General features: G+C 34.1%; 2 protein-coding genes across 2 annotated transcripts; one reads left to right on the plus strand and one right to left on the minus strand.

Annotated features, from left to right (window-relative positions):
* The first annotated feature begins 1,159 nt into the window (after window positions 1-1,159).
* On the plus strand, window positions 1,160-5,492 carry LOC130453220 (insulin-like). The gene is made up of 3 exons (XM_056792847.1): window positions 1,160-1,205; window positions 4,062-4,239; window positions 5,241-5,492. Exons 2-3 carry the CDS (start codon window positions 4,062-4,064, stop codon window positions 5,420-5,422), a joined length of 360 nt encoding a protein of 119 aa, XP_056648825.1. The 5' UTR covers window positions 1,160-1,205; the 3' UTR covers window positions 5,423-5,492.
* A 2,110-nt stretch (window positions 5,493-7,602) lies between these two features.
* On the minus strand, window positions 7,603-19,060 carry LOC130453219 (fructose-1,6-bisphosphatase 1). Its single transcript, XM_056792846.1, has 5 exons — window positions 18,715-19,060; window positions 15,918-16,062; window positions 15,476-15,803; window positions 10,165-10,343; window positions 7,603-7,959 (listed from the first exon to the last, which is right to left on the minus strand). The coding sequence occupies exons 1-5, from the start codon at window positions 18,867-18,869 to the stop codon at window positions 7,753-7,755; spliced, it is 1,014 nt and encodes a 337-aa protein (XP_056648824.1). The 5' UTR covers window positions 18,870-19,060; the 3' UTR covers window positions 7,603-7,752.
* Between the last annotated feature and the right edge of the window lie 7,922 nt (window positions 19,061-26,982).

Genomic DNA, 26,982 nt, shown 5'->3' on the forward strand with positions numbered 1-26,982 from the left:
CAGCAATTTTTCTCATGTTCAAATTGACGTGAACTATATGATAAACACGTTCGTATGAAATATTCAGTGCTTCAGATACCCGTTTTAGTTAAATTCGACGGTCTGATAAAATCATGTCATGAACTGAATCAATATTTTTGGGAACTGACATAGAAACTGGCCCCGATCGGTCATTATCCTCAATGCAAAATTTACCTCTTTTGAAGCTTGCAGTCCAATTTCTCACGGTCGCTTACGAAGGACATTGATTACCAAGGATATTAAGCATATCTTCGTAAATATGCTTACCTCTTAACCCTTTTAAATACAGGTGCTTATTGATGGCGTGATATTCCGATTTTTCGATTTTCACAATTTCAGTGAACATCTTTTTTCTTTTAATTTATTGCGTAACTCTGGTTTACTTTTTTGGCGTCAAACTTTACACTGACACTTCTAATAAGTTATTGTTCGTTGCTATGGTAACGCAATATTTTGTTTATGCATAGAACTGGTTTAGGCTAACTAGATATCAATACATCCTCTTATATGGAAAACAAAAACGAAAATTACAGATAACGCAACAAAAATTAGGAGAAAGATGAAAAGCGATAGAAGTATCAATAATAATAATAATAATAATCGAACCAGAGAAATAACATTCAGAAGCTAAAACATCAGAGCAATTGTAATTAATTATATAAGCAAAATGAAGAGAAAATTAGTTATTTTGCGAAAACTGATCAAAAGAGTGAAATGACAAAATAATCATTTAAATTAGATTATAGAAATAATAATAGTATTCAGAAAAATCAAGAATAGATATAGAACAAGATCTATATGACAAAACTATAAATAATCTTGCTGAAGAAGATCCGTAGTGGTGATATATAGAATCCAAAAAACTTAACATTATGAGGTAAATATGCATCGAACCTATTAAAAGTAACCTAAATTTTGCATATGTCCAAACAACTGCATATCAAAGGATATATAACCTTCGGACTTCCATAAACAAAACTTCCAAAATTAAGTCAAGTGTAAATTATCGACATTTTCATAAATATAGAATGTAATAAGTGATTGTTTTGAAGTTAATAAGACAAGTTACATTTTCTGGAGGTGTAAACAGAAATAAGAGAGTATAAAAGGAAAGCACTTGTGATTCTTACCCAGTAAATAACCGACACAAAAACAGTATAAGCACACACAGAAACACTATAAAGGTAAGGATTACAATATATAATTTTTGTAATTGATCTTGAGTTTATGTTAACTTACGTAGTTTCAATAATACGACTTAACTGCTAAATTGTCGAGAAACCAACGTCTCACTGTGCAAACCATGCTCAGCATGGTCACCGGGTATCCTAGTATGTAGTCTTAGTATAAACGACTATATCCTCCTTATTATTTTCTTTCTAAATTGACAAGTGATTCAGCTGCAATAATTTCGTTCCCATCTCTTTTGTCTACGATTATGAATGTACAAAATGGATACCTGAAAAAACATGCGAGCAATCTGATTGAATTTAATGCAGCAAAGACCCAGGTTGCTATTTTTGCATGGAAGGCTTACACTGCAGCTCAGGAATTAGTCCTGTGTGGCCATAAAATATCACCAACACCGCAAATTCACTTGTTGCGTGTTGAGGTTGGAAGCAATATGTCTTGGCAAAGTCACGTGACCTATTTAGCTAAGGAAGCTTCACAAAAACTTAGAGCCCTCTTTAAAACCAAAAAGCTTTATCCTCGCAACAGTTTCTAATCCTCTACAACCCTGAGTTCGCCTGCAGACGCCCAGAACTTCAATTTATCGGGGCTGAATTCTTCGGAGAAGTGCGAGCCTGTGGAATCAGCTCCCAAGGCACGTCTCTTCCGAGCACTGTAGCCTACAGAAGTTCAAGATCAATATCTAAAGGCATCTACACATAACAGACACGACTCGAATTACTAGAGTGTAAAGGGGTTTACCCTCTAGTACTTACTCTAGTACTTACTTTTTACAAAAAACAATATCCCAGTATCCCAGCCTTGGCCATTTATTGTCAACCCATGCTCGGGCCAAGGTAGATTGACCCAGCATTGGCCATACTTTGACAACCCAAGCTTGGGCCAATCCTGGTTAGCCCAGCCTTAGCCATTCATTGGGGACCCAAGCTTCGGCTGTTCGGTCACATACGGCGTGTTTCGAGTATTTTCCCCAACACCCCGTCGGCAGCCATAATTTTTTTATTATGGGTCTGATCAATCCGATCTCCAGTTTATTCAGTGTGTGTTTCTTATCACATTTTTTATTATTTATTACTACTAAAAGTAACCATGTCTGATGTGTATCTTCGAGTTCAAAGTCTTTGAACGTGCATTGAATAGAGAAATAAAACTAATTCAATTGTGAACGGGCAAAGCTTAAATAATTTAATTGTGAGCATCAGCTCTGTGAGTGAGGTTAACGATAGTGGTACAGACTTGTGCAATCTACATGCGTTTAATAATCATTATTTAAGTGGTTGAGTTAGTGATTATTTTTATGTAACTAATTAACTGATATTATTAAGATGTTAATTACAGTAAGAGAAAGATTAAATATAAAAATTTATGTTTGCTTATTTTTAAAATCAAAAAAATTATATTGAATGAAAAATAAATAAAGAAATGAAATAAAGCCAAAGAAGAAAAAGTTATGTAATGAATAAATCTTGGTATTTAACCTTGGCCCGGTCTTGGCAGTTAAGCTTGACCCAGTCCAGCCAGCTAAGGTTGGCCCAACCCTGGCATTTAAACTTGGCTCAGCCCTGGCATTAAAGCATGGCCTAGTCTTAGTGACCAAGCTTGGCCTAATCTTGGTAACCAAGCTTGGCCTAATCTTGGTGACCAAGCTTGGCCCAGTCTTGGCGACCAAGCTGGGCCCATCGTTATCACTCCAGAGTTTTACCAAGACTGGGTCAAGCCTGGCTTACAAGCTTGGCCCAGAGTTCTACATAGTTGGGCCAAGCTTGTGTCCTTGGAACTTTCCTCTATGGGCATCTCCCTCCTTAATAATGTGTACTCTAGCCTAAACAGCCATAACTCCACTGCAACAACTTTTTTTGATTTTTCTATAGCTTTCGATTGTGTTAATCATAATATTTTGGTCAACAAATAAATAAGTCATACCTTATCAACAGAAATTGCAAGTCAATAGAATGTGGAGTGCCCCAAGGCTCAGTACTAGGCCCTATTTTGTTTCTTCTGTTTATAAACGTCATCGCCCATATAGTCATCAGTGATAAAATATGTCTATTTGCAGACGACTTTAGTTTCTCATCGAACAGGCCTTATCTCACGGCACTTAATAGAACAATATCTAGTGAGCTAAACACGTCGTTGAATCCGTAAAATTCTTAGGGCTTATTGTGAACAATTCCTTGAAATGGGAGTTACATATTGCCGCCTTATCTAAAAAATTAAGCTCCTCCTGTTTTGCGCTGAGATCAGTATCCATAGAACTGAACTTATCCATCTCTTTAACAGTCTATTATGCTCTTATTGAGTCGCATCCCCCCGATATGCTCTTCCCTTCTGGGGTACGTGTGGTGCGACTCAATTTGATCGAATCTTCAAAATACAAAAGAGAGCTGCTAGATATTTACTAGGACTAAACAAAAGGGCTCACTGCAGGGACTTTTTTAAAAGATTAAAAATTCTGACTGTTCCTTCCTCATTCATCTTCTAATCCGTTTGCCTAATTCGGAAGCACGCTTCTCCAATTTCAGAAAGGTCGTTACACGGCTATCCACTTAGGAGCAGGACCTTTACCTACCTACAACACGTGCAAAACCAGTTAAGGGCTCAATATTTTACAATACAAAAAAATGCAGATCCATTTGCCAACTAAGATCAAATCGATATCATTATTAACATTAACAATATATTATTAACACCAGTGTACGCGCCACTTCCAACAAAGGTGCTGCCTCTACAGTTAGTGCTCGGTCCCTATAGGCAATATTCGAATATTCTATGCGAACAAAAACATTAAAAATATATAATCACAAAACTGATGTATTTTTTGTATCTCATTAATGGAATATTTATTTCAGATGAATTTCTATTGTATTCTGCTGCTCGTAATTTTAAACATCTGCTGCTTCGACTGTTCCCCCTATCGCTTGAATTACGTAACAAAAAGAGACAAGTACTGCGGAAAGCGATTGACTAACATGCTTTTTATTGTATGCAAAGGAAAATTTTACAATCCCAGAAATAGAAGATCTGCAAGTAAGTATTAAAGCTGTCCCATTCTCGCGACAAACTTTTAATTTGATATTTGAGGTACTTAAACAAATCAAATCCATTTCAAATTTAAAAACTTAATTTGAAATGGGTGCATTTTTGTTCGTAATGTTCTATACTGATTAAAAAACTCATTTTAGCCACGGTACACAATTAAAATCATCTCTGTAATTTTCACGTGGAATTGAATACATACTTTTGTTGCTTAATATCAAGTCAACAACTAATCATCAGTTAAAACATTCTAGATTTCTTTCTTCAAAAGTTCAATTAATTACGTTTAACCACAAAAGTATAGTCAACTAAATCAGCTATCGTATAGCTATTCAATTTATAGTTAAATTAAGAAGGAGAGGTAAATATCAGTATACCGGTAGTAAAAATTAGTTTCTAACAATATAGGCAACTTTGATTTAATTAATCGACTCACTTTTGTTCAGAGAACTAGGGAAAACAAAAAGTTATTTTTCTTCAATTTCAAATTGATCTTTGTAATACTAAAGTAACTGCTTACAGAAATATTCATGTGCCATAGCGTAGTTTATGTATATGTATAAAATAATCATATTTCTAAATGTAACCTCATTATAATAGGATAAGTAAAACCTATTGTGTCCATGATATATCATCCTGTAAAAAAAACGATGCCATGCCATCTACGTGACACTAAAAAAATCCTTCTTAGTATAAACACAAAGACCTAAAAATTATATATGCACTTTGTTTGTATCTAAGCTCTATTTGCAGATCCTAAGAATTTTTTTGATAAAAATGTAATACTTAGACACCTGAAATGGTTGTAGTGACAAATTTTGTTACTTTTATGTCTTTTATGTACAGTCAAGTTTAGTCTATTTGAAAATGATCCCGTTAGCAGCCTAATAATAATTAAATATAATCTTACCAAAGATTGCCAAAAATCAAACGATTAAATTTGATTAATACAATAATTGAAACAACTTTTCATTGATAAAATGTTTTTACAGGTTATTCCAGTCTCGACAACGATTATCCTATTGATATTAGTACAGACTACGACTCAGATTCCGTATATTCACTACTACAAAAAGATTTCCTTACTGTAATACCCAACAAGAGGCAAATTGTGAAAGAATGCTGTGAGAAACCTTGTACAGTAGAAACTATGGCACAATATTGTGATTATTAATACCAAAAATAATAATGTTTATATTCAATAAATTTTTGATGATTATAATAAAACTGTCAATTATCACCAATTTGTTTTTCTTTTGGAAAGTGGAGAACTAAAAAGATTTTCAACTTGCAATGAGCAGTTTCCTACCATGTAGTGAATTTAATTATACGAGGGCTGTTACTCAAGTTTTTAAATAGAGATGAATAAAAACAAATATTTATAATTGGATATTGTTTTTCAAAATATTTCCATTAACAACTTCTTCGGGTGTAGAAAAACGTTGAACTCGCAATTTATTTTTGATCTGTGAGAATAGTAACAAATCATTGAAAGCCAAACAAGGACTTTATGGCGAATGACCGATCAAATCAATGTTTTGTGGAAAGTGTTTCGTCGTCTGCAATTGGTTCTCCTGCTTTTTTCAAACGAATACTGGTGTACCATTCAAAATTGACCGTTCTACGTTGCTCTAATGGAACGGTGAAGACACGTCTAACTATTCCGAAAAAACAGGCGATTACTTGCTACAAAGTGTTTCGTATACGAACAACTTTTGTAGCTTTTGGCTCGTCTTAAAAAACACATTTTTATTTAAATTCGGGTTCATATGCGTAGATCCATGATTCGTCACGATCTTATGATCTTATAGACGTCTTTTGCTCTTTGCTCCAATCTATATGAGCCTTTTGAACGATTGTCAAATTATGGGGTATCCAACGCGAACAAAAATATTTGACATTTCACGCAATATTGAATGCATCCCAGTGGAATTAATGCCCAAATATGCCTCAAGCTCACAGTTATGTCACAGCAAGCGATTTTGTTTCAATGTGTCAAGTATCTGTAGTCAACTCAAATAGCACTCGTATGACAACACGTTCTGAGTACGTTCGCCCATATATGTAATACTTCTATATGGACAGTTTCTATAAATGTTTCGACTAAGGAAGACAGAATGATAACAATTTTTCTATTCTCCGAGGTTCCAGCTCGGTACTGCGCATTCTCAAGCATGCGTAGCATAGATAAAGTGTCTCGAACGAAAGAGAAAATAGATATTGTCGTTTTTTCCCTTACCAACTATCTTTATAGGAGTATTACATATTATATGCATTCACCAGTAAAAATTTCAAACTTTATGATGGCAATGTCAAATGTGACATATTAACATCAGTGTTGTCATATCTCAAAACTTGAGTTACAACTCTCTCATATGTCGAAATAGAATTAAATTAATATAATTTTTTTTCATACTTTGCTGGAAAATAAGTACCTTCCCTTCATTTCTACAGGGTAAAACTTTGCATGTTCCCTTTTATAATGATTTTACGTTTTCTTTAACAGCGGGAATGTAAGATTCCTCATACGTATTAATCCTTGTGACTACTGTTTCTGCGGTAATAGCAAAATGCTAGACTGAAGATTGTTTGGGTAATCGTTTTAGCTTTTCAGCCGCTCTACACCTGTATCTAAAAGGATATTATGTGCGTGATACTGCATCTCATTGATCTACTTCAAAAATACGTAGATTCCCCCCCAAGGAGACTATTTTTTATGAAGGTTTATTGTACCGCTCCCCCAGGAAATCTTTTTACTGAAATCGCCAGAGTATTTGTCTCTATAGCTTATTCACAGAATCCCTATTTGTCGTCCTCTATCCTATCGTCTAAGATGATATTCCATCGGGCAGTGACCTGTTAAAAGACCGACTACAACTTCAATAACAGTTCTGGGCATCACGAGAAGTTGTTGAGTCTTCTTAGCTTATATGGTTATAAATATTTTTGATTGTCTTGGAGTATTTCTCCAGTAAGATTCCCTCTGATCTATCAGCTATTCTTTCAGCTCGTTATTAATATGTCACACTAAGGCTCTGGCTCAACATATAAAGTCGTCAACCCGTTTTTCCAAATATGTCCGCTTCCGCATTGTCTGGAGTGCCTGATAGCCACATTAGAGTTACATTGTTTCTGTTAGCTAATACTTTCAGAGTTTGTTTTCACTCCCACGCTATCTGAGACGATCACTCGATAGCCTTCAGGAACTTCAAGCCTCTTAGCTATCGGACATAATGCCAAAGTGCTTTGCAATTTGGTTTGTTAGGTCCTTAGGTGATCTCCCAGTAAAATACTAACTGTACTGATTAATAATCATTCAAAAATTTGCCTTAGTTTAACTTTCTGGTTATGTAAGTATGTATGTATTCAATTCAAAAAACACATGTCAGTTCGAAACCTAAATTATTTCACAGAAATATGAATGAAAGAAAGATTCTATAAACAATTTGATGATATATTTTGTACATTATACATATTTTTAATAAAATTCATCTTTTTAAATGTTTATTTTGATACACACGAACATTTTTCGTGTTTGGCTATGATATCTTGAACTTCTTTCACATCTTCTTCAGATCCTAAGAAAATGGGAGTACGTTGATGATGATTTGTTGGTACAATATCCAGTATTGGAATTTTCCCGTTTGAAGCCAAACCACCAGCTTGGGTAACAATAAACGCCATTGGAACACATTCGTATAGTAGTCGCAACTAAAAAAAAAATCCAAAACTCTAGAAACTATTCAATTTGGAATGTATGGAAAAATTTTAAAAATACTTCCATTATATGATTGAAAAAAAAACGAGCTTATATTAATAATGTAAACAATTTGTGAATAAAGATAGACCTCAAATTAGTACAAGCAGTTATATATTTAAATAATGTCGCAAACAACCGATATATAATTGTGAAAATATCTAAAAAAAACATTGCCACAAGTGCTAGCACATTCTGGAAATATGAGTCATTGTCAATTTTTTATGGAAATGTACGTCAAATATATGGTAGTTACAGTCTTACATACCGGTCTGAAAACGAGGGTAGCAGGGTGGGTTCATTTCATGGGCGCTAAATTACATCACTTTGTGGCCGCCAGGTCGGCGTTGTAATCAAGAGATGTTGTCAAATTGTATCAACCATATAATAATAGTTTTATTGTGAAGAATTGTTATGAATAAAAGCAGTTAATATGTAACGTAATTATACAGGCTGTTTCAAAAAAAGGTGGACCTGTCCCTAGAATAGATATAAAACTGAAAAATATTTGGGGTTTGCCCAGTAACAAATTTTCTTCAACGCCAGATAAAAAGCGTTGAAGAAAAAAAATTACACATATTGAAATTTGAAATTGTTACTGGTGATTAAAAATGGATCCATTACGACAACCCCAAGTGCTGTCTATTTGGTGGGATCAAAAGGGACTGCTGTACTATGAGCTGCTAAATCCGAGTAAAACCATCAATGGAGAACGCTGCCGAACATAATTAATCCGTTTGAAGAGAGCAGTAGTCAAAAACGACCGGAGTATGCGACCAGTCACGTGGCAATAATATTCCATCGTGACAACGCTCGGCCCCACGTTGCTATTCCGTTAAGAACTATTTGGAAAACAGTGGATGGAAAATTTTACCTCACCTGCCTTATAGCCAAGAGTTAACATCAGAGCAAAATATCAAAAATTGGTTTGATTCATTCTTGGCTGCCAAGCCGGCACAGTTCTTTTAGGATGGGATCCGCAAATTGCCAGAAAGATGGTAAAAGGTCATAGTTTCAGATGGGCAATACTTTGAATAATACTATTGTACATGTTTTTCTTAAATAAACGTTCAAATTTTGAAAAAACCCGCACGAATTAAGTTATAAGACCACAATTTATTTTTCATGATGATTTATTGAGATTTTAAGTTTCTTTTCTAGAAAAATCAGCTTAAAATAACGAGTGAAAATTTTAATAAAGACCTAAGTAGGTCGAAACATTTTTGAAATGTAACTGCTAATTCGACTCTTTCTTCTCTAGCATGTCATGAAAAATCTCATAATTTAGTACATTCTTGCTATGCTCAAAATTGACTTATTAATATTTTTCCAGATAATGTTCTCCAAAATACCCCATATCATAGTTGTTTTGTCTTCTGTAAAGTTCTTGTTACTGATATTGTTGACGCCGAGGTCTTGAAGTACATACCACGTTCTGATCATACAGCTAATTTGCAACGCTTCGGTTATCATATATTGTTTTGGGAAGATATATTAAATGTACTTGCTACTTGCGCAAATTTTGTAGCATTCTCTGTAGTTCATCGTCATTTTCAGCTTTAACAATAACGTTGTCGACAACCAGATAATTTTACAGCCTGCAGTTTTGACTTTATTTTGTCTAAGATCAAGTTGAGGAGAATTAGATTCAGTGCCTTCTTGCTTCACACATCTGCTAATTCGAATAGAAATTTGATTACCTCTTTTTATAGGCAATCAAACTCTAGAGAAATAAAGATTCATAAACTATCTGTTTAAACTTTGACATTCCTTTAGTCGGCACTGTCTATAATACATTTGATAAGTTCATAATCACATAGGTGAAGGACAATTCACAGGAGAAACATCTAACCAATTAAGCAGCCACATAAGATGTAATCTTCTTAAAACAAACTTATCTTATAAATTGGTGTAAGAAAATTATCGAAAGGTGTATCGAAGGTCAACAGCAGTTTTAGGATGACTATTTTGTTATCGATAAAAATTGTCTAAACAAAATATCATTGGGAATTCAGCTAATTTGTTATAAGGACTACCTATTATTACATTTAATTGATCTGCGGAATCCAAGCATGAATTATTCTTATAAACAGCCACTCTCGTGTTATCTCGTGCCGTTGGTATGAAGTAATTGCATAAAAATATAATATAATACATACCTTTCCCTTAGGAGCAGCTTTAGTAGCAGGATATAAGAAAATTCCTCCATACTTAATAGTCCTGTGAACATCTGACACCATAGATCCCACATATCTAGCACCATAAGGTTTCCCTTTCGCAGGATCTTTCTTAGTATCTACATATTCTCGTATGGAATCTTCCCAATCATGGTAATAGCCTGGAAATATATCAAATACTTTATTTATACGAGGTTTCATCAAAAAAAGTGATTGATAAACGATTATAAACCGATATATTGTGATGTAGATTGTAAGAGGTACAATCTATCTAGGTCTATCGCGAGAGCACATATTTACTAATAGAGGAAAACTATATTTCTACAATTTTTGTAGTTTTATAATATGTATGAACTGTTTGTCAAAATTGAACAAAAAATATCATAAGATATTAATACGTTAAATCATTTTAGACTATGTTCATTTCAATGAGGAATAATATTTTCCTAATCCCTAATTTAACTTCCATATATTAACATTTAATATAATCGCTACTGGTTTTATATATTTCAACTTCCTGAAGGCCGTAAAACTCTTTTTTTGATCTTTGAATTTTCAAAAAAATCTTATTTCTTCTCGAAACTCAAAGCTCTGTTTAACACTTTTCCCTTTCACATGCCAGCGAACCTCTGTATGATACAGGAGGAATTTAGCACAACCTCATCCCAAAATAAAGAATCTGATATACAATGATATACAATTTTCACAATATCATTTAACGTGCTCAATAAATCATTCTAATTATTTTATAAAATGTAAAAGGTTGGAAGATAAGAAAACATTTGTAGCTAAGAAAGTTTCCAGATATAAAAAGGAATTAAAGCTTAACTAGAAGTTTTTGGGAAAGTTTTGTCCTTCCCTAAATGAATAAGGGTTTTTTCAGACTGTTTACCATGACTTAAACAGCGCAACGGCTGGATGCTGAGCTACAGTTCAGGTATACTGAACTGCAAAGTGTCATGAATATTCAATTTCTTTAAATCACTATTAGCGAGTCTTGCACAAAAAAATTCAATGTGATTCATATCGGGATCATATAGTGACAATATCAAATTATTGTAACCATTTTCTTATCCTACGATGGCTAAGCGCTGCATCTACTATGATGTTTACCCCAGATGGTGTTATGTAATTCAGCTGAATGGTATATTATCGACCGCACAGGCAGAATTTTTAGATTAAGATAGAAAGAGCATGGAAGATTCAGGAATTCAAGATCAGATATGATAGTTGGAGAGATGGGGAGTGGGGTCTTTTTCAGTTGAGTAGCTATTGCTATTTTCTGATTGTCAGTAACAATGTTACCATTAAGTATAAGTCCTGGAATTTTATTTTGGGTCCTAATGTTTTTATTTGTCGTATTTTTATCCAGACTTGTCCTGCAGGTGTGTTAGAGTTAAGTATGGAAACATATTTTTTTCAAGATGCTTTTTTACTCTGTTTTTTCACTCATCTTGCTTTTGCTTTCAGTTTTTCTTAAATCTACATAATTATCGGTTTCAGTCTTCCCAAATTTATTGAGCAGTTTCACATTCGCGAACTACAATTGCACATTTTTCATTCCTCCAGGGAAAGAGTTTTTGGGATGTTGGGACTATCGATTTTCCATCTTATGTTTCTGCACCTAGTATTACACATTTACTGAATGCTACAATCAATTCTTCGATATTTTAAAAAGATTATAGCTGAGTTATCTAATATTCAGTGAATTTTTTAAATGCATTCGATCAGCATTTGCAATTTTCCACCTTAGATCACAGATTGTTGTGTATCTTGCTTTGTTGGAGTTGAGAGCTGGAAAATAATAGGGAGGGAGTAGTTTTAAAGTCACAAAAACTTCTTCTTCTTCAAGTACCATACCCTTTGCAGCGTGTAGGTGTTCTCTTGTCCAAAATTTCTAATCTATTATCTAATCTATTATCTTCTGCACGACGAAAAATTATTTCCGCACCCTGAATGCCACACCAATATGAGCTTGGGAGTTGAATATCTCGGTCCTCGCAGGTTGTGTCCCAGATACTTGTTGTTCAATTACTGCGATCTGTGCTCTCTCCACACTCGCTCTCTTCAGTACTTCTTCATTCGTCATGTGCTTGGTCCATGGGATCCGCAGAAGTCTGCGCAACAGCCACATTTCCATTGCCTCTATTCTGTTTAGCCCGGCATTAGACCGGTGGGATATGAAAAACCTCAGCGCTTAAAGAATGCAGAAAAAATATTCAAATTGACCGCCAAATTACGCTAGCGCTTCACTACCTTCAAACTAAGTATTTCTCCACACGTGGTTGTTGAAAGCATAGTTCCAGCATAGACCATTTCAAAGTTGCTTGGGGTTTCTCACACCCCACCTGTCTAAACTCGGAACTTTTTTTGAACAGATTTATTTTGTTTTTATAACATCGTTGGTACAGGTAGGTTCTTTATTTTCATCAACTATGGTTATTATTTGTGAATTATTGCTTGTATTAGCTCCTGTATTGATAGGATATTTCGAAGAAGAGCAGAGACATCTCCACTATAGCAAGATGCAGAAAATGACGGATGATGATGATTCCGAAGAAGACGAGGACCCTGACTTGGAACAGGATGCCAAAGAAGAAAATCCAGAAATGCAGGAGGTCGACGGCCAACAAAATGGCGCAGACCCGGTTGAAATCTATAATTTCTGTGGAAAAAATGGAATGACATGGTGTAAGGAATATAACGTTAGAAAATATTATTACCCACCTACCACATGGAAATGAAAGCTGTATTTGTGCTTCTTAATTTAGCAGTAACTTTCAGAAATAATCATAGGAATTTGTCTGATGAATGGGCCACTGACGGGATAGGCATGGACGTGTTCAGATGTACGATGAGCCAGCGACGATTCTCATTTTTGATAATAAAGCCAATCGACAAGCACGAGTCAAAATTGATAAGCTGGCTCAAATCAGAGCTGTTTTTGAAAAATTTGTCGAAAACTATCAGGCTGCTTATTCACCTTCTGAGTATCTAACTATTGACCAAAAATTAAAATCATTTCGCGATAGGTGCTCCTTCCGGCAGTATATTCCAAACAAGTCGGCAAAATATGGCATCAAGGTACATGCCCTGGTGGATGCGCGCACATACCATGTTTTGAAGATGGAGGTTTATGTAGGGAAGCAGCCTGATGACCCCTTCAATATAAGCAATCGTCCGAGAAACATAGTAGATAGACTGGTTGCTCCAGTGTCAGGAACAAAACGCAACATCACGTTCGATAATTGATACACCAGTTATGATCTCTTGGTCAATCTACGTGAATTTCACAAGTTAACTGCTGTAGGAACCATAAGAAGAAATAAGCAAGATCTGCCCGCCCAGTTCGTGCAAGCAAAAGGCAGAGAAATACACTTCAGTATAATTGGTTTCCAGAAGGGATATACTGTTGTGTCGTATATCCCTAAAAAGGGCAAGATCGTGTTACTAATATCAAACCTCATCATGACAATTTAGTAGACAATAATTTTGAAAAGAAACTTCCAAAAATAATGTCTTTTTATAATTTCAATAAATGTGGAGTGGATGTCGTGGACGAATTGTCGGCATCTTATAATGAATCTCGCAATAGCCGTAGATGGCCATTAACAATTTTTTTTTCATTACTGAACACTGCGGCGATTAACAGCATAATTATACACAGGGAGAATAACAATGGACAGAAAATACCAAGAATTTTTTTAAAAACATTACGTATTGATTCGAAGACTACCAGAGACAAAGGCTATCTAACCCCAGGCTTGCTCTCAATTTACGCGGAAATATCAGAAAAATTTTGGGTGAACATCCGGAGTTACTTACCAAAAAGACAAAGCCCAATCAACAGGGAAGATGCTTTGAATGCCCACGTTCACGTGACAGAAAAACTAGATATGTTTGTGAAGCGTGTTCCGTGTTTTTATGCCTCGAGCATACAGTTATCTATTGCAAAAATTGTACTAATTGAATAAACAATAACTTGTTTTGTTATTTTATTTTATTCGGAAAAATTTTCAGCAAATAAATAAAAAGAGCATCTTATTTTTTACTCTAAAAGAATCCACTTTCGTGCAATATCCAATAAAAACAAAAATAATATTTTTATACAAAGATTTCAATATTACCTTCTAAGAAGGCCCAGATAAGCAAAATTGATATCAGGAAGGCATCGCTGATCGAATCAATTTAGGCTACACCCCACGTGTCCCAACTCGCAACTATTTTTGACCTATCTGTTGCCGGGTTAAGGATCTCACTTTCAGAGACCACGTCTCCACACCACACAAGGATTTGCCAAATATAACATTTTATTACCCTGAATCTAAGGCTTAGGCTCACAAAAACTAAGATCAATAAAAAATATTTCTAAGCAGTTCTCGTAGTTCTTGGTCACTTTTATTAGACCAAGCTCTCTAAATATTTTAAGAAAAATAGATTAAGTTTCATCCGTCTACATTATAAGTCGATTCTATTTAAGGTATTAGTATATTAATCGTGGTAAAATTTTTCTTAGTTTTCTAAAGCTATGGCGCTCGATCAGTAGCTTGCGATTAATTTCTAATTTGCCCTATGAAAAACTATTTTACGTTTGATTTTACGCAAACTGATTTTACCACCTCTGAACCCCAAATCTCTTCTAACTTTTTGGTGGTCATTACTAAGAGAAGCATAATAATTCTTCGGAAAACACCAACATCAAAGTCGACTTTTTAAGACGTTTCACCTTTATTATATGTTGGGTAGGCGACCTTTTCAATATATGTGCCTTGCTGGATAATATGCCCTTTATTCACTATGCCCTAATTAATACCAACTGGATATGCAGCTGTTTCATTGCATCTCCACAGCCCACATGACTCGGATTAGTGTAAAAGGGTTTACCCTATTGTGTTTGTTTTTTACATAGAAAAATTCTATTTCTAATCACGTTTTACCTCCAATTCTATAAACTCAAATAAATTGTGACGTTTCACTATTGTGCCTTATGTTTAATAAGTGATTTAATTTCCATATTAGAAATTATTTCACTTATTATACCACTGTTGTTAAAAACAATGTTCACTCTACGGCGTTCTATTTCCGAATGGTAGATACTACAAGGTACACGTGAACAACGTGCAGTCAAAACAAAAGACATAAAATGAAATTTGACAAGATTGATTGGTACTTATCGAGTTATATTCTAATAAATAAGGTACGCAAAGAATGGAAAGAGAATCTAAAACATTTGAGTTGCCCTATTTTCTTCAAATTTTTCTAATGCCGTATTAGTTTGTTCGAGAAAACTCACCTTCATTTATGGAATAAATTTTTCCTCTTTTGGGAATAGTCATGTTTTGGTCTGTCAAAACGAACTCCCCAATTGTTGCATCAAGCATAAATCCATGTACACCGCTTCCTGAAGATATAACTAACATAGTAGCACTTCCGTACAGAGCATAACCAGCGGCTACAACATGTTTACCGCTCATCAGAGCTTCGTCGATTGTTGGGAATGTGTTATCAGGCTTCTTATAGATAGCAAAAATGGAACCGATTGAAACAAGACAATCTATATTTGAAGAACCATCTAATGGATCGAATGCTACTATATATTTCCCTTTTTTATCAGTCTCTACCTAAAACTTATTTTGTTTAACTTCGGTTTTAAAATCGTTAGATATTAGAAAATAATTTTATGTATGTAACGAAATTGAATCAAATATATATACACTTTCTAGTTACTTTCTCACCTCCATAATAGTTTCATTTTCTTCAGATATTAGTAAAGCTACCGTATATGATGATTTTAGTAAATTAATAAATAATTCATTTGCCAACACATCCAGTTTTTTAACTTCTTCCCCTTGCACATTTTGTTCTCCGACTGTTCCAAATCTATACAAAATTAAAGTAATAATAACTTGTTAAAAAAATACTAAGTAAAAAAATTAAGATAATTCATAAAGTCTGACATTACAGGGTTAAGTAGAACTTATAAACTTTTTCAATCCATATAGTACATACGACTTAGAACAAAAAAGGAGTCAACCTCGGATTCTAATGGGATTAGCTAAATTCTTGTATATTTTAGCATTACAAATATTGTCAATGTGTGAATAACTTCAAAAGACATTCAAAAATCAGTTTATTAAAAATATCCAATTTTCTCTGCATTCTGTCGTGTTGTGTTCATCATTAGAATTACCTGACTCTGTTTTATCGATACTACTTCGGCAGAAGCTCTTCCGAGCTGTCTAGTGTAATACCTCCTATTAAGGTATTTGCACGCAGACGTGTCTTACTTTGCTACAGGATGAATTTCGTAAAGGTCGTCCAAAATCGGCTGTTGTGCCAGAAAACATGATGCTGAGCGTAAACTTACCGCAGTTTTACAAAAAAAGAACAAGTCGATAATTGCAAAGAAATTCTGACAAAACTTGATTTATTTCGGTATTTCAAAAAACGTCTATAATATCGTGACAGACGACAAATCATGGTTGTATGCATATGAACCCGAAACTAAAGAATAATCGACTGTATACGTCTTTGAAGACAAGCCAAATCCAACAATTGTTGTTCGCTCACGAAGCACTACTAAGCAAATGGTCGTCTGTTTTTTGAGAATAACTGGACGTGTCACTACCGTTCCATTAGAACAACGTAGAACGGTCAATTCCAAATGGTACACCAACATTTGTTTGCCAGTAGTGTTCGGAAAAATCAGAGAAACCATTTGCAGAACACGAATCATTTTCCTACAAGATAATGCGAGCCCTCACACATCTGTTTTAACAAAAACGTTATTGAACAGTCAAAACATCGAATTGTTGATAAATGATTTCTTCTTAATCTCGCAAATCAAAAATAAATTGCGAGATCAAAGTTTTTCTACACCTGAAGATGTTGATGCGTTCAAATCAAATGATTGGTTACATCCACCTCTATGACTCTAGAGGTGGATGTAACCAACAGCGGTGTGCCGATCAACTCGCTTCGACTTTTGTTTGTCGAAACATTATCTCGAGCCACGGTGTTTCGTTGATTTCCCGAATTCAATCGTGATCGAGCTATGCTATAGGATGAATTTCGTGAAGGTCGTCCAAAATCGACTGTTCTGCCAGAAAACATCAATGCTGTACGTAAACTGATATTGCAAGATCGTCATATGACATACCGTGAGATTGTGGCATACTTGGACATTAGTTCTACTTGTAAACGTTCAATATTGCAGGAACACTTGGCTGTTAAAAATAATTGTTCGAATTGGATACAGCATAAATTGACAATCGCTCAAAAAAACTCGTGTCGATAGGTGCAAAGAAATGTTGAAAACATTCAATTGCGGAGCTTCAAAAGATTATAGCAGGCAAATAATCAGGATCTATGCATATGAATCTGAAACCAAACAACAATTGATTGTATGGGTCTTTCTAGATGAGCCAAATCCAACAAAAGTTGTACAGTTCGTGCTAGAAGCACTTCCAAGTAAATGGTCGCCTGTTTTTTCGGAATAACAGGACATGTCGCCATCGTTCCATTAGAGCAACGTAGAATGGCTAATTCTGAATGGTACATCAGCATTTGCTTGCCAAACATGTCTGAAAAAATCAGGGAAACCAATCGCAGAAGACAAATAATTCTCCACCAGGGCAATGCGAGCTCTCACACATCAGTTTGAAGAAAAAAGTTTTTGAACAGTCAGAACATGAAACTGATGGGTTACCTGTCGTACAGTCCTTATTTGGCACCCAATGACTTCTTGATTGATGAACGTTTTTCTACACCCGAGGAAGCAGTTGATTCGTTCAAATCACTTGTTTGAAGGTACCTTAATCAGAATAGGAAAAATGCTTCTGCAAAGGTGTTGTATTGATCTTAATGGAGAATATTTTGAAAAACAATAAAGCCATATCCAATTATAAATGTTTGTTTTTAATCGTCTATCTTAAAACTTCAATAGCAACCCTCGTATCATGGAATCAACGTTGGAATAAATGCATTGCATGCATTGCAAGTCAAGTAAGGGCATTTCATTTTACCTCATTACTTTGATTTCAATAAAATAATTCACTCTGATATTTGTTAACCACAACTTATACAGTGACATTATCGGAGATAAAAACGAAAAAGAATTCATTTTCAAAAACTTGTATCTATATCCTTAACTAACCCCTAAACTAACCTTATAAAGCGAATCAAATATATAACTTCTATTATATAATGGAGGTTTCTAATGATATTGACATTAAGTACTAAAAAATACTGTTATCATTGTTTACTTTCGATAAGGATACAGCTATTTTCGACAACAAAACAATTTTTGAATTGGAAAATCGTGTTATTCGCTTTGGCCTGGTTATGGTCACCGTGTTGAATAAAATTTTTCTTGGTCACCTATCATTAACTTAACTCTTGTTGATTATAATGTTTCTATAAAAAAATACGAACACGTAACGACAATAGTTTAAGAACATATCAATATTTCGAATTTACACGCAAACATGATCTATCTCAATAATTTTTAAATAATTTCAATTAGTTACTTACAGTTTAGTTATACCTGCTCGACGTACAGCACTGCTAATAACTTTTACAGCTGTTTGAATTGACGCCAGAAGTTGAGTTAGTTCACCCGTCGCTTCAGGAAATTTCTGTTGTTCGTGTAGAAAAAATCTAGTTAAAGTTATGGTATTCGAATCCATTTTGTCTGGAACTGCGATGAAAATTAACGAAATACCCGCTCACAGGACGTACTTAAATAATTTCACTCAAAAAATGGGTTAATACCGAACAAAACACTACCAGATTATGAAACACATTTAGTAACTGAGGTTTAAAAATATAACTACAGTTGACCTTTGATATAGTACTGGCGTCAGCTTGGAATTATTCCACAATAATAGATAAGAGTGAGGAGAAAGTTTTTATTTGTATTGCGATCTCTTATACAGAATGGAAAGTGTAAGTGAAACAAATTGTAATTTAATAAACACAGATTTGCTACAAATGTCTGGAATCTATTTTATGTTGTATGTGGCATTATACAGAGATATTCATGTAGAAAATATATGGAATGTGTTACCTAAAACATATCGATAAACAAAATTTCAATGTCAGAATATTTTATTTACTCAACATATTCTCCTCTTAATCGGATACATTTATTACAGCGAACCTGCAACGTCTCTAGATCTTTCAAAAAAAAATATTTCTTCTTGCTATGCAAACCAAACCTCCACGGCTATTATTACCTCCTCGTTGGAAGAGAATTTACGATCTCTTAAACTTTTTTTCAGTTGAGGAAAGAGATGATAGTCGAACGGAGCCAAATCTGGTGAATAAAGAGGGTGTTCTAGTAATTCAAACCCTCTATCACGAATTTTTTGAATGGCAACAAGAGATTTGTGTGCGGGGGCGTTGTCCGGCAAAAACAAAACACCAGAGTGTTGCCATTCCATCGATTGTTGCTTTGTTTCTGGATCGTAGAAATAACACTTAAAAGAAATTATCGGAAAATGCTTCTCTCGTCCCTCATAAAGAAATTGAAGATGGCCAATACTTAAGCAAGAAGTTGAAAACCATAAATTTGAAACATGTGGCCTATTCGAATGCAAGTGCCTTCGACAATGTCGGGGCACAAACTATTGCGAGGTCTTGGATTAAGCTGTTGGGTGAGGACGAAAAAACAGATGAAAGCATACCAGGTGAAATCCAAGAAAATATTTTACCCTTAATGCAACGTATCCGTGGACATGAGTAAGCATCTTTGGTTGAAGTGGAAGAGTGGCTTTCTAAAGATGACCAGTATAAAATTACCGACGAAGAAATTATAACACTTGTTAACAGTGATGCAGCTGAAGATGTTGAAGAACCTTAAACTGTTGAGCCCCATAAAGTAACACATAAAGAAGGGTTAAAAATTTTTGAAGCAGCCATTAGAGTAGCTGAACAGCAAGAAGAAGACACACACACAGGGAGAGAGAGAGAGCGTTCAAATTATTTCGTGGTACATGAGAGTACAAGTAAAAATTCATAGCAAACAACTTTGCCGTATAATTCTTCAATTTAAAAAGAATCAGAACAATAAGATTTGCTGGTTGGTTATGTATGATCAATTTAAATAATTTTAGAAAAGTTGAACAATGCGAATACTTTTCCAGTCCTGGTAGTGACTTTGAAAAATTGTTTCCATTGGGCACAGAGCATAGACAGCCTTCTTATCTCATGAATAATGATAAAAAGGTAAGAGTAGTAAACAAACATACATATTGCTCAATTCCAATTCCAAATGTGCTATATATTCACCTTTGTCAATAGTTTCAGTTATTTGATTCAATTTAACAAGTACTTCTTTCTGTTTTAGCAAATGAGCCAATGTTGAACAGCGATAAATCCTCAAGAATTACGTGACAATTTGAATATGCACTGACCTCTCATACCGCCACCCCCAACCTTTTTCTAGATGGAGTCGATTTTTGAAGATTTATCCAAATTTCAAGGAGAAAAAGTGGAATCGCTAAATCTACATCAATGCACTTTTTTAACAGAGCTTCCTCAATTTGAAATCTTAAATCTTGAGTCTTTTGGAATGCTATCAAAAAATTGGTTGAACGTCTACCACCTGAATATTTCTTTTGGTTATAGGATAAACAGAAATTTCAAACGGACTATTCAGGTGAATAGAGTAGATGTTCAGCAGACTGTTAAATTAAACAGTCTGCTATATAGTGACTGACGATGCATTATCGTGATGCAGCATGTCCCGTGATTATTGACTGACTCAACAACTGCAGGTAAACATTTTATGATATAAATAAACTCACTGGAAAAGAACGTAGATAGGAGAAAAACCAATTATTGGGACAACCTACAGGGGCTGAGACGGGCAAAGACTCTTTCTGAATGTATCAACCTAAGTAGGAACAATTTACGAATTCCAACAGAAGTTCTTCGGGGCACTGTAGTCTCAACAAACATCTGAAGACGCTAGACTTAGCAGATAATCCGGCGTGCAGATTTTGTGACAAGGAGGACGAAACCTCTATCTACATTCTCTCGAAGTGGGAAACACTAAGGAACTCAAGAGCACTACATTTGAGATGGCTTGAAATAGAAGACTTTGAATAGAAGATTTTGAACTTATAGTACATCATAGCGCGCACATGCTCCTTTAAGAAATTCATCTTTCTATTCCCAATCGTATGTACCACTATTTATTATGTAATAGCAACCACTTAACTGCAATCAGAGCTTACTACTTGAGGATGGTGGTATATAAAAATGCAGTGTTGTCAACTCTAGCTCCTCTAGTTTTGTGGCATCTCGAAATATACAGACAGTCCTCGTACACGGTGGAGCATTTTTTTTTTTGGAAGTTCAAGAAAAACCTTTTAATCCAAGTAGGCAAACAGCTCGCGTTCAAACTGCAACGTCTTTATATATCACCCCATATAAATTTTTCGTAATTTTACGACTAGCTTGATAAAGTTACAGAATTTCTTCCAGTAAAACTTATTTTTTAACCCGTTGTAAGAAGATGATTCTATAATTTTGTAAAATGGCAATTTAATTCCTACATATTTATAGTACATAAGCCCACTTTTAGATTTGAAATTATTATTGTTAAAGCTAATCTTAAAAATGATGTAATGAATATCATAAACGAATAATCCTACTAAATTCGTTTATGGAACAGTAATTATATCCCGAACCTTTTCATCACAATATACTTAACATATTATGGTACTTGATAAGATGAACACTATTTACCATGTTTCCTCATTAATGAAATTACGAGGGTTGCTACATAAGTTTTGAGATAGACAAATAAATAATAAATAATTCGTGTTGGTAGCGGAATTTATGTATTATCAAGGAAGTTACTAATGAAATTTAAACTTAATTATCTGACATCTATTTTCTCTGCAGAAGCGATCGAATTATCATAGCTCTTGAATTAATAGAAATGTAATGGTTGTCTTATTCATTTATACCATTTCTATCAGAGATGTGAATTTATATACACTGTCTTCTACTTATTCAATTTATTTAAACACTTAAACTAGACTCAACTTATTTATACACTAATTAATTATTCACTAATACTAAACTAACTCATATAATTTCACTATGAATATTTATTAGAAGCTAACTAACTCCATTAAACAAACTCCTTTATATATCCAAAACGAATTTTTCAAAAATTCTAGAAAATAAACAAATAAATAAAAAGACCTTCCTAGAAATTAGTTCTAAAAAAATAACATAAACAATTCACCACTATTTATGAACCAGCGTCAAAAGCGCCGCCGCTTTCACCAAATTTTAGAGTTTTATTATAACGGGGCAGACCCAATTTCACGGCCCATGTCGTGGACGAGTTCAAAATAAAACGACATGGTTATAAAAAATCCATTTTAATATTGCACTCCTTATCAGCTCTTACAAGCAATAATCAACCTCTTGATATAAACGGCACTTTTGAAAATCAAACTATTCTAAAAATTAAACTAAAAGCCAATGAACTACACATAAAAGAATATGATATAAAATATTTGTGGATGAAAGCACATATAAGACTCAGTTATTAGAAGTATGTAGACACTGTAGCAAAAGAAAGCTATCAGAAACGGAATCCCATTTGCAACCTAATTTTCCTGGCTGAAGACTCTTTCTCAGGGAGTGGTAATCGGCATCAGAAGTATATAAGCAGCAGGGATTCCACCGGCTTTTTAACAAACAACGTTAAAAATGAATAAAAAGTCAGAAAAGCTGGGAACACCTCAAGAATTAAATTAATAATAAAAATTAAACACCAACTATCCCCGGACACGATTCTTCAAATTAATATTTATTATTAAATTGTGAACTTTGTATCCAAAAGAGCACAACAAATAAAACCAGTTTTAAATTAAAAAAACAACTCCGATTTCTATATATCAAAGATAATACTGGGACTTATCTATGGCAAGCCGGGATGGTTGCAGCTGAATTCTCAGTTGATGGTGTTGAATTTAATGAGATGGTGGTGTACCGGTTGAGTCCTTTGTGTGATTAAACTCCAACCTGGCGGCTGTAGAACTGCGGAAACAAAAATGTGAAAGGAAACGGGAACACAGATGGAAATTACTAAAGAAAGAACGAGTAGGTAGAACATATTTAAATAAAAAGGAGCTTAAACTCTAACAAATGAAAAAAATGAATTTATCTTTTTTTAAAATAGAACCAAATTGGGAAATGTTCTATTCTATTCGTCCTCTTCATGAAATAAATAGAAAATACGAATTTACACGAAAACTAGAAAATTTGCTTAAAACAAAAGGAAATTAATAAAGATAACTGGAATGTTGTGAGCACTATATAAAACGCAACGTTGAAAAGATTTGAGAAAAACTTACCAGCTAATTTAAGAATAATATGACCACAAATTTTACTAAATTTACTTATACTCGTATTTGCTGTAGAATGTATATATATATATATATATATATATATATATATATATATATATATATATATATAAAGAGAGAGAGAGAGAGAACGATTTAGAATATATAGCGAGATTTTATTGAATTCTTCGTATAGAGTGGTCGATAACAAATTAATTTCTTCAAGTCTCGGATGTGCTACTGAATACTTGAACAAAGAAATATTCAAAATATTTGAAGAAGACGTAACAAACAGAATGGTATGTTATACAATAAATAACAAAATAACTGTGGAAGAAATCAAACTAAAATTAGGTTGAAAGAAGAATGAAAGTAGTTTTGGAACGAATCTTGCAGCAACAAACCAACTAGATATACACAATTACATCCAGAAATTCCCAGTCAGTATTGGTACAGGAGCCTGCAATTACCTCGAAATAACATAGTCACTAAAAGAAGACTCAAGTTTGGACATGCATGCTGTCCAGTACATCTTTATAAAAAAATGTATTAGATTCATACTTGTGCGATAGTTGTAACATAAGTGCGATTTGGAACACTTTTTTTTTCAAGTAATAAATATATACAGCATAAAGAAGAAATGTATGAGAGTCTAGTAAAAATCAATATCTTACCTCCATTCAACTTGATGAGCTTACTGGCATTAAACAAGTCGTCTGACTTTTAACATTTTATTAAAATTGATTAAGTGCAAGTTAAAACTTTAATTAGTAGTTTCATCTCCTCTGTTACTCAACCTAAGAAACATTTTCCTATCTGTACCGTGTTCTAGTTTACCTGTGACTTAGTCACCCTAAACGACCACTGAGGGTGAAGCATATACCCTAATCCAATATGATACTGATAACATGCATGGTGATTTTGGGTTAGTTGCTAAATATGGATAAAAATAAGTAATTAGACATGGCTTTCTTGTTTTCCATTCATATTCTCCATTAAGATCAATATACTTTTGCATGCCTTTGAACCAATTGTAGAAGCATTTTTTCCATTCCAATTGAGTTACCTCCAAAACATGTGAACGCATCAACCGCTTCCTCGGGTATAGAGACACGTTCACCTTGCAAATTATTTTTGATCTGCGCGAATAAGAAGAAATCATTGGGTGCCAAACAAGGACTGTACGGCAAGTAACCCATCAGTTCCATGTTATGACTGATCAAAAACGTTTTTGTTGAAACTGATGTGTGAGAGGTCGCATTATCCTGGTGGAGAATTATTCGTCTGCGATTGGTTTCCCTGAATTTTTCAGACACTTTTGGCAAGAAAATACCATTCAGAATTGGCCATTCTACGTTGCTCTGATGGAACGATGGCGACATGTCCTGTTATTCCGAAAAAACAGGCGACCATTTACTTGGAAGTGCTTCTTACACGAACTGTACAACTTTTGTTGGATTTGGCTCATCTAGAAAGACCCATACAATCAATTGTTGTTTGGTTTCAGATTCATATGCATAGATCCTGATTATTTACTTGTTATAATCTTTTGAAGCTCCGCAATTGAATTTTTTCAACATTTCTTTGCACCTATCGACACGAGTTTTTTTGAGCTATTGTCAATTTATGCTGTATCCAATTCGAACAATTATTTTTAACAGCCAAGTGTTCCTGCAATATTGAACGTTTACAAGTAGAACTAATGTCCAAGTATGCCACAATCTCACGGTATGTCATATGACGATCTGGCAATATCAGTTTACGTACAGCATTGATGTTTTCTGGCACAACAGCCGATTTTGGACGAACTTCACGAAAGACGGTGGCGCGAGATGACGCTTCGACAACCAAAAGTCGAAGCGAGCTGATCGGCACACCTCTATTGGTTACATCCATCTCTAAAGTCATAGAAAATTATCATATGAAAATAATCGCGATTTAATTTCTTTTTTTGATCAAGATGAATATTTCAAGTATCTGTAAACAATTCAAATAGCACTCGTATAGCAACACGTTCTGAGTACGTTCACCATTAAAAATGTCAAACTTTATAATGGGAATGTCATTTACATTTCAAAACTTAAGTAGCAGCCCTCTTATCAGTGAAAGATCCAGAAAAAAAGTTATGCTCTTGAATATAAGCACTAATTTGAAAATATTTGTGTTTTTAACATTCTGCGTAAAATCTCTAAGCTCTTATGTTTACATAACAAGAGGATGGATTTGCGGAAGAGTAACTTCCAATGAAAAATTTACTCATTTCAGTATTGGTAGTCCAGCGAATTTTCAAATTTTTCAAAATATCCAAAAAATAATCTGTCAGAAGGTCCATAACGTCATTTGTATGAAACAGTCCCAAATGCGAAAATGGAGAGCCTAATTCAATGGCTTTCCTTGGCTTGTAACGAACTAAAATACGACTTTCTATCGGGAAATTACTTGAAATTCTACTCCATTTCGTCTTGAAATAGGTAAATTTTCTAAGTTATTTTAAGCTTGACAACTGCGTGAACACTATTTCAAATAACTCTAAATGGTATACTAGTGATGAAGTATTTGTAGCTCATAAAAAATATGGAAAACGAACTTCAATAAGTCATCCAAGCATTCACACTTTTTTGTTTGCTACTACATATTTCATTTCGTAACAATAGTAATAGATTTATTTTGAACAAAAATAAAAGTTAATAATAAAAAAATGTCACGTATTCATGAACTAACCTGTTACTCTTGAACGTATCGTGTTTTCCATATTGATTTGCTTTTATGAAGGAATCTATTTTTTTTTAAATATAGGAAATATTTAGAAATTGTGATAGAAGTTAGCTTCCGGCTTGTCCTTAATATAGTTAATATAATTACTTCTACGAGCGACTCTAAGAATCCAAAAATTCACTCAATTTCACTTAGCCTTTATTTCATTACGCGATCACATAGTGACATTTCACCATGTATATTTTTGACGTTTTCAAAATTTTGAAGACTATTAAGTGCTATTAAGATGACCCACTAAATTTCCTATTTCTATTCTATCAAACATTCCGATACAATAGAATGAGAAAGAACTGAAATGATCAACTAATTTTTTCATTTTAGATTACTACCAAATCTCCTTTTCACGATATTTACGTGTTTTGTGCTCTGTATAGCTGTTTATCTTTGAACATCAGTTTGTCAATTGAAAAGTTTGATTTTTATGACGACTTCTCGTTGCTATGGACAGCGTCAGTAAAAGTACATTTACCATAGATTTAAAATTAACGATAGAAAAAGCTACATGTATCACATCACTCAATAAGTCGTATGAGTAACTAAGAAAAACACTTTTTTTGCCAAAAATCGGTTATATTCATCATTATAATCTCCTTCATAAGCAATACAATCATTCCAACGCTTCTAGATGCAGTGCTTGTAGAAGGATTTGACT

Source organism: Diorhabda sublineata, chromosome 2 (assembly GCF_026230105.1).
Source record: "Diorhabda sublineata isolate icDioSubl1.1 chromosome 2, icDioSubl1.1, whole genome shotgun sequence".
Taxonomy (NCBI): domain Eukaryota; kingdom Metazoa; phylum Arthropoda; class Insecta; order Coleoptera; family Chrysomelidae; genus Diorhabda; species Diorhabda sublineata.